Genomic DNA, 8,734 nt, shown 5'->3' on the forward strand with positions numbered 1-8,734 from the left:
ACCCAGAAACTATACGTGAAAGGAAATATCTTGTATGCGTCGGTATGAACTTAATACACCTCGTATCCTCACGTGACAGTAAACCCATGTTGAGAGTCGTGATTAATTTGCTGTTCTCTAAATGCGATCGGATGCTATTTGCTTCTAATTGATTCAAGAAATTTCCCCACTACTGACGTCAAACTAATCGGCCGGTAATTTGACGCGAATGCTCTGTCTCCCTTTTTGAATATGGCTACTACATTTGCCTGTTTCCACAAGTCTGGCACAACTCCCGTGTCTAATGATTTTGTAAATAAATTTAAGAGAGGTCCACTAATCTGTTCTTTACGCTCTAAGGTGCTCCGCTGTTTCCCATTTTTCTGTATGATTTTATCAAGATATATCTTATCCACATTTCCATTGTGGATCTACATGATATATATATATATATATATATATATATATATATATATATATATATATATATATATATATACCGTACTTCTATATAGATAAATGAGGCAAAATTAAACGGAGGAAGGTCAACCGTTCATTACATGTTTAGTAACAAATATTCTGCAGGAGTGACACTCGGCTACACATCCTATAGTTTTATCTATTGTAGGTGCGTCATTTCCGTTAATAGATAAGTTGAGATTATAGGAACGAAACACGAGTTGTGGTACAGCATTAACGCGTGTATCTCACCAATATGTCGAGGGTTATGTGAGAATGGTGTTATCCAGTGTGACCCTACCAGATACCTGTATGAGGACGGTACTCTGTAACCGGTCTGTGAAAATTAAAAAAAAATTGAACACCGGAAATTTCAGTAAATGAACAGAAAGTTGTGATCATAAGGTATGAGTTTTACTAGAGGGCCGAGAAAACAATTTGGAATGAAATTAATTTAGTTATAGTTTTGTTTAAGCTTTTAAAGGAATTTTTAAAACACTGTTACCCATTTTCTCTCTGGTTCCAAATATTGATCAGAATATAATGTACGATTTTTTCCTTTGAGATATATCCAGCTTCCTACCTATCACTTAGACGCCAGCCTGGAATATGGTGCATGGTGGGGAGATGCGGGATGGGTCGAACTCTGTATTGAAACAAACGCTAATCCCTGAGGCATTGTCTGTTATTATTGATTCCCCTCATGGTGTCGCCCTCTCCACCCCCTATTGCTCCCGACCTCTTTCCTAACCATATAATACATTTATTCGTACATACTGGTTACGTAACAGAAATTGCCCATTTTTTTCCTCGTCTATTGAACGTTACACAAATAGAGCCATTGATGTGATTTTTTGTGGAGGAAACTTTAAGGTTCAGTACCTTATAATTTTCACCACTTATCAACTTAGTAGCCGTTTTAGTGCAGGAGGAACCAAATTTCGCGACACCTGTGATGTTTGGTTGGGTCACACTGGATAACAACACCCTTCTCACGTGTGTCTGGGCCAAGCAGGATTCGAACCTTGACGTACTGGTGACCAACAATCTTGTGTTTAGTGCGTTATTATCTAGATAAAGAGATAATTTATTTAATGTGTGAACTTTATTTCTCCAAGTCAAGTAGTTTTCCTTTCACCAGAATTCGGTCTCAAGGGTTTTTACGGTGAATATTTCTAATTACTGGACATATAAGATTGTACCTAACTGCTTATATAAAGTTGTAACACAAAATTGACAGCAAAATTACACCGACACTACCAAAAAATACATTAACTAGACTTCACATGTGACATTTATTTTTAAGTACACAGTACTTCAAAGAATTCCGTGCGTTACTCTTGTCAGAAGTTCAGAATGTTTTTAGCTAAGGTCCAAATGTAATTGTATGCTAATTCCTGGATATTACTTTTGTACTTTAGCTTTAAGTCGACCGGTTTGGTGCATCTTATACAATTACGAGGAATATTCATCGTGCGAACTTCTGGGGCTGTTCCCCATTGTTATCCATCAACTTGCGTCTTCCGTCCTCCAATAGTGAGATTTTCACCGTCACACTTATTAATACTACATCCATCCTCTCATGAAATTATATATGAATTTACCATTGATTTTATTGTTATGAAATATCAACGTTAAATGGGAATATTTCCGAAGCATCCAGTCATATAAAAGATAAGGAATGAGTACGTTCTTATTCATTAAATTTACATTTAATAAATAAATAATTTTAAATTATTTTACACACATACAGATCTAAGTTTTTACTTTATACCTGTATATATAATACCACCACTTGTCAGCTTAAAACTCATTCGGGCAGTTGATCTTTGTTTTGAACTTTATTGCTCAGTGTTAATACATTTTGAAATTGAAATACTTTATTGACAATAAAACTATTACATCAAAAGGACATGGTAGTATACTGCTCCCACCCTCACCTTTGCCATCCCCTTCTGGGGCTTACAAAAAGTTATAAATGTTATAACAATACAATAATTATTTTTACAAAAGTGAAATAGTTCATTTTGACATGAACACTGTACTACATTAAAAGAACAGATATTATAATCTTACACGAAGTTAAATGTCATATCCTTAGAGCAAAATTTTTAAACATCGCAAGAATTATTTTAATCTTTCCATTATTAATCATCCAACAAACTTGGAGGAAACATGTGATGTCCCGCGCCAAGATTTGAACCCAAGAGACGGTATTTATAGACACGTGAGTTATCGCTGTAATGACTACGGTGTTATTGACTATACCGCGAAAGGTTACATATACATCATGTGAATCAATCTCCTTATCACATGGCTTAAATTAGTTAATCTATCATAGAATACAACAGGAGGATTGGTACAATCGTTAGCATCCTCACCTCCCATCAGTCAAGGAGGAGTGGATTCCCACCCTACAAGGAGCAACTAAGTGTTATCTTGCAGAGAGAAAGATTAGAATCACACACTTTAGTCCTATTAACTCCTCATGATTGAAATATGAGTGGCATAGAACCATAGATGGTACTTTATTTCCCTGGTAGTGGCGCGTTCCTGGTAGCGTAGCGGTATTAAGACTGGTGCTCTACAGATAACTTATCAGGTGACATTAACACAAGATTGGTGGCGGTGATATGGAAAGAGAGGTGGAGGAAGACAGAAAAATGGAAGCGAAAAAGAAGAAAGAGGGTCGTGGTTTGTGGGGAGATGGAGGAGGAATGGAGTACAGTATAAGTGAAAGAAAAATATTCATTAAGGAAGTGAAAGTGGAAGAATGCGGAAAAATAGAAGAGAGTGACATTGGCGAAAAAGAAGGAAGAGAGAAAAGGGAACGTGAGATAGAACTCTCTGTTTTATAAGTGGGGAAGAAAAAGAACATGAGAAACTATTTGAAAGGAAAGTCTAATACCTGGAGTAACGTCACACCCTAAACACTCAGCAGTCACATCCCGAAGTAAACAGTCACATCCCGGAGTAAGCAGTCACATCCCGGAGTAAGCAGTCACGTCCCGGAGTAAACAGTCACATCCCGGAGTAAGCAGTCACATCCGGAGTAAGCAGTCACGTCCGGGTAAACAGTCACATCCCGGAGTAAACAGTCACATCCCGGGTAAACAGTCACATCCGGGAGCAACAGTCACATCCGGAGTAAGCAGTCACATCCGGGTAAGCAGTCATCCAGTCACATCGGAGTAAACAGTCACATCCCGGAGTAAGCAGTCACATCCCGGAGTAAACAGTCACAGTCCCAGTCATCCCATCCTGGAGTAAACAGTCACATCCTGGTAAACAGTCACATCTCGGAGTGAAGTCACATCCCGAGTAAACAGTCACATCCTGGAGGCGGAGTCACATGAGTAAACAGTCACATCAGTCACAGGTAAACAGTCACATCAGTCAGTCATCGGGTAAACAGTCACATCCGAGTAAACAGTCACATCCTAAACAGTCATCCAGTCACAGTAAACAGTCACATCAGTCACATCCCGAGTAAACAGTAAACAAACAGTCACATCCCGGAGTAAACAGTCACATCACGGAGTAAACAGTCACATCCCAGTCACAGGGAGTAAACAGTCACATCCCGGAGTAAACAGTCACATCCCGGAGTAAACAGTCACATCCTGGAGTAAACAGTCACATCCCGGAGTAAACAGTCACATCCCGGAGTAAACAGTCACATCCCGGAGTAAACAGTCACATCCTGGAGTAAACAGTCACATCCTGGAGTAAACAGTCACATCCCGGGGTAAACAGTCACATCCCGGAGTAAACAGTCACATCCCGGAGTAAACAGTCACACCCCCTAGAAAAATTAGTTTGTTCAGTCACATCCGAGAGTAAAGGCAGCAGACTCGACAACAGGTGACCAAAGATTAAAGTAACATGTCACCACTAATTAATACGTGTCACTCACTGCTCTAACATTCACCCACTTATTAACTAATCCCTACTCTACCTGCCCACCTACTAAGATTTATTCCAAACGTAAATGCTGTACAGTATCTCAAATGTCATGATGGTCTGTCAAATGATACCTGAAGAGCCTTCCCATAACTTACTTCAATACAATCTTTCGATTTACCGAAGGGGAAAAAACACGCCAAAGCTTTTTGTTATTTCAAGAGAATTTGTCATGTACTCCCTCGTAGTATCCTAATATGGTTGAAGGGTTCATGCAGTACCTGTAATATACTGTAAAAAAAAATGTGACAACTTGCCCAGGATATGACAGAAGGGACGGAGGAATGTTCTGGAGAGGTGGACTCACCGGCTGGCAGGTCCTGACGGTATCAGCCCAGGCGCTCCAGTCCGCCAGGGCTACCATTACCATACACAGGAGCCTCATGATGAATTGGTTCACCCTTAACGCGCTACTACCTTCATGAGCTTTGCCTGCAACATGCGGAGAGGCGTAGCGACATAACGACTCTCACTTGTTTCACACTCAAACTGACGAGACCGTCGTTATCAACCCTTCGTTCGGAGCACTGCCTTATGGCACCACAGTTCTGCCACAATTCCGTGGGCGTGTATGACGTCACAATTCCGTCCGTTTTCTGTAATGGTCGTATAATGTAAAAAGAATATGTATAATTAATTTTATTTTACTTGTTCTGCTCATAAGATGCATATAAGTTGCAAATTATAAAGTATATTTTTCTGTATTTCGAGAAGTATATTAATAATTTTACTGAATGTCTCGCAGCAAGCAGAATCATTAAAGAGTTTAACAGTTGTCTTTATTTACAAGTCATTTTCACACAAATTCACAATAAAGAATAGTTTAGATAATTAAATTAATAAAAACGTCTTATAAATAATTTGTTATTATTTTTTATGTAAAAAAAATAATTAGAAAATTTGGAATTATTCCTGATATGTAGACCAGTGACGTAAAATACCGAATGCGCCACCAACGTTTACTTGTTTTCCTTACTAGCAGATGAAATGCCGTAAGACGGCAGCGTTTGTTGTTATTATGTTATTACTGCTCTTCAACAACGAAGGTCTTTAAGCGCATAGCAATGTTAGAAATACACTAGTTCAACAACGATTAAAAATTATGAAATAAAACTCTGTGTAACAGTGACCGTCCACCCTCCCGCTCAGATTTAATCCTCCTCTAACAACTTTTGTACTAATAGAGGACTGACATCTGATAATTAAAACATTCATTTTCTTGCGAAATTTGGCAATTGGGTGCGCGCGCGGGCAAATGGTGGCGAGGCTAAAGAATCGATGTCATCGCCACCAGCTGAGGTGCATATTCATATGCAACTTTGCAATTTTAAATTAATTCATTGGAGGAACATGAAAAAAATGGTATCTTGTCTTATTCTAAGATGTTTTGGAATGTATCAGTTTACGGAATTAAAGTTGGTAATTTTCAGTATATGGCCAAAATAATATTTCGTTTTACGCACTATAGTAGGCATCAGGGAACTTAAATAAGCGGAAATTTTTTGTACATTATTTGAAAATAACAATAACTGTGATGGTAAATATACGAAAGAAATCTTAACAATAGGTTAAGCTAAAACAGCATTTGATAATTTAAAGACCCAATAAAAGGAGACATTAAACTTCAATTTCAGAAAAGGGCTGCTGCTGTATAGGTAAAAAATGTGGACATTTTCAGCATGCACCAGGAAGAGGTTGGAGACCCTTGAAATGTAGTGTTATAAGAGATTGTTAAAAACACGTTACATAGACAGGAAAACAAGTGAAGAAGCATTAGTATTTGCAAAAACTTCAAGAGAAATACTTGAAATTACAGTCAAAGAAGATTGAGATACTTTGGGCGTATATTCCAGGGATGAGGGAAAACTGTAATAACAGAAATATTAATAGGTAAGAGGGCCAGGGGAAGGCAGAGACTGGGATGGATGAATGAAATAAAAACTGGGTCCCCAGAGAGATACAAATTCTTAGAGAATTGGTTAAAACAGCCCAAGAACGTTAGAATGAAGGGCTGTGGTACTCTGATTAATAGATTGATATGAATAAAAACAAGACTGCACTTCAATAACAACTTTTACTAGGATTTCAAAGTTACCGTGAGATGGTGAGCTTGTTTAATTACGTGTATGCATATCTTCAAGTTCTGGTAACAGCAACGATGATTTTGATGATATTGTGGGGGTACGCGATATTGTTCACACTCAGGATGGAATGGAGAAAGGAAACTCACAATGTGCTCTCTGTATACATATTGTATTGGATGTACAATGCAGCTTGGTGCTGGGTAGGCAGCATGGTTACAAGCGTTGAGTAAGAACTGGTTGGTGAGGGTGCTCAGAGGAGGACCAGCTTGTGGGTCGCCATGGTCGCCGGCTCCAGCGGGAGCCGCCAGGTAGGAGCTGAGGAGGTGTTGCTTGCTGGTGTCTGTAGGTAGAAAGAGAGGTAGGTCACCACGAGGTGAGGTCTTATATAACAGGGGTAGACGTGGCTTAAGAGTTGACCTCAGTCGTATAAGGCGGCGCTGGTTGCTGACTAGACCACGAGAGGAGGCTGGTGAAATCGAGGGTCGGCTAGTCAGCGACAAACGGCTTTTGTAGGGGAGGAATCCACTGCAATATAATCGTATTTTTTTCTTCAAATTAAAAATGAAGGGAAAACTGTGGTGGACACTGTGGTGGAGCCGTGGAGGGTCGGAGCAGGATGTTAGAAGGGGGGGGGGGGTCGGAGGGAGGCGAGGGTAGGTAGACGGTAGCCGACTGTGTTTTCTTTTTTAATATTATTCGTTAACCCCCCGGAGGGACTAACCCGGGTCCTTATCTTTGGCGGCCTGGAGAACTGTCGAGCAGTGACCTGAAGGCTGACATCTGAGGAACCCTTCTCCCAACCCCACCATCCCCTCCCCTCCCTTACTGCCCCTTCCCTGTCTTTGTCGGGATGAGGCAAGGTTACCTAACCTCTGAAGTTTACGTCAAGAATTTATTGACTTAATGTAATAACAATAATTGGTTATTTGCATGGGTGAAGTAATAAAGCCACAAGATGAAAACAATGTAGTAATGGGTTACTGTACCTACATTAGCTTATCAAAACCTTCAAGGGGGCGCACATCTAAAGGCTTGCCTAGGGCGCCAAATCATCTTGCACCGGCCCTGGCAATCAGTAAAGCGATCTAATGAATTAAGGAATCAAAGCACCCTAAGGAGTTAAACCCCAAAGGTTCGAGTTCGACACTCGCCAGTGATCAAGTTAACTGATCAGTGATCATTAGTACTAGTACAGTCATGGTGGCGTTAACATGTGTGTGTGTAGTGATGCAGTATTTGATGACTATTTCTGGGTTTTACGTTCGCTGTTGGTGGATTACATCGCGTTTATGGCGCCGTAAGGGCTTCGGGACTCTCTGTTGTGATGATTAGCAGTTGAGAGCAGGTATGTTGATAAAAAAAATTGTGTTGTAACTATGGGGTCCAGGGAAGGGGACACAATAGTTTGCCGATTCTATACTGGACCTTGGCCTACCCTCATCGTGTACCAAGTAACATTTAAAATTTGATGAACATCACCTGATGGTTAGTGCTATTGGGGGTGTTGCCGACTTTGCCAACATACCCTCCTCGTAGTTATGGTGAGATTCAGCAGTGTTGGTGTTTGTTCACCTTTATAGAGAGTCAGATCTTTAACAAGTTGGAATAGGAAATTGTCTGAGTTTCTACAAAAAGTTGCAGGAGTGTTAAGGTCATTTGGTATAATTTCATACCCCGGTCTTTTCGCTGGACAATTTGGAGTGGTTCTGAGACTTTCTGAAATTTCATTAGCACTTTCTAATGTTACTTTAACACCTTTACACGCATTTCAGTAAAATTTGATACAAAACCCTTCAGTAATTTTGTGGCACCATCAATGGTTATGTTTTTAGCTTGCAGGCCACAGTTGACACGATCATTGTGGAGGAGTACTGTACATCACACCAATTTCAAATTAAATTTTTAGTTTCCCCCTCTCCTTGGCACCCGACGTGGTAGAAGGGGGAGTCACTGTCTCCCTCTTCTACCACCCCCGTGCTAGGCCCATGCCTGCTAAGGAATTTTGGGACAGTAAGAGTTTTGAACTGTTGTAATAACCTGCATTAGCACAAATGGTAGACATGGTTGCCCAATGAAGGTCCATTGTAACTGTAATGTCAGCAGTGCATTCGGGTCCGACTAATTACCCAAATGTACCCAAGTATAGCCGGAATGAAGTCAAATAATGGTCCTACATGAATAAATCGGACTGCCAATCACTTCTCGACTAGTATTTGGTGTCAGAAAGTCACAAAAAATTGGAAAACTTA

The 8,734-nt window shown here is 40.1% G+C and overlaps 1 protein-coding gene across 2 annotated transcripts in view; it reads right to left on the minus strand.

The window, feature by feature from the left end:
- LOC121860694 (endosome/lysosome-associated apoptosis and autophagy regulator family member 2-like) overlaps nt 1-4,971 on the minus strand; it is a 44,504-nt gene extending 39,533 nt beyond the window's left edge. For both annotated transcript variants that reach the window (XM_042357988.1, XM_042357989.1), the window contains exon 1: nt 4,709-4,971. In XM_042357988.1, the coding sequence (XP_042213922.1) occupies nt 4,709-4,786 (78 nt within the window). In that variant the 5' untranslated portion in view covers nt 4,787-4,971. The remainder of the gene's footprint in view (nt 1-4,708) is intronic.
- Between the last annotated feature and the right edge of the window lie 3,763 nt (nt 4,972-8,734).

This window comes from Homarus americanus, unplaced genomic scaffold (assembly GCF_018991925.1).
Source record: "Homarus americanus isolate GMGI-L3 unplaced genomic scaffold, GMGI_Hamer_2.0 scaffold48393, whole genome shotgun sequence".
NCBI classification, from domain to species: domain Eukaryota; kingdom Metazoa; phylum Arthropoda; class Malacostraca; order Decapoda; family Nephropidae; genus Homarus; species Homarus americanus.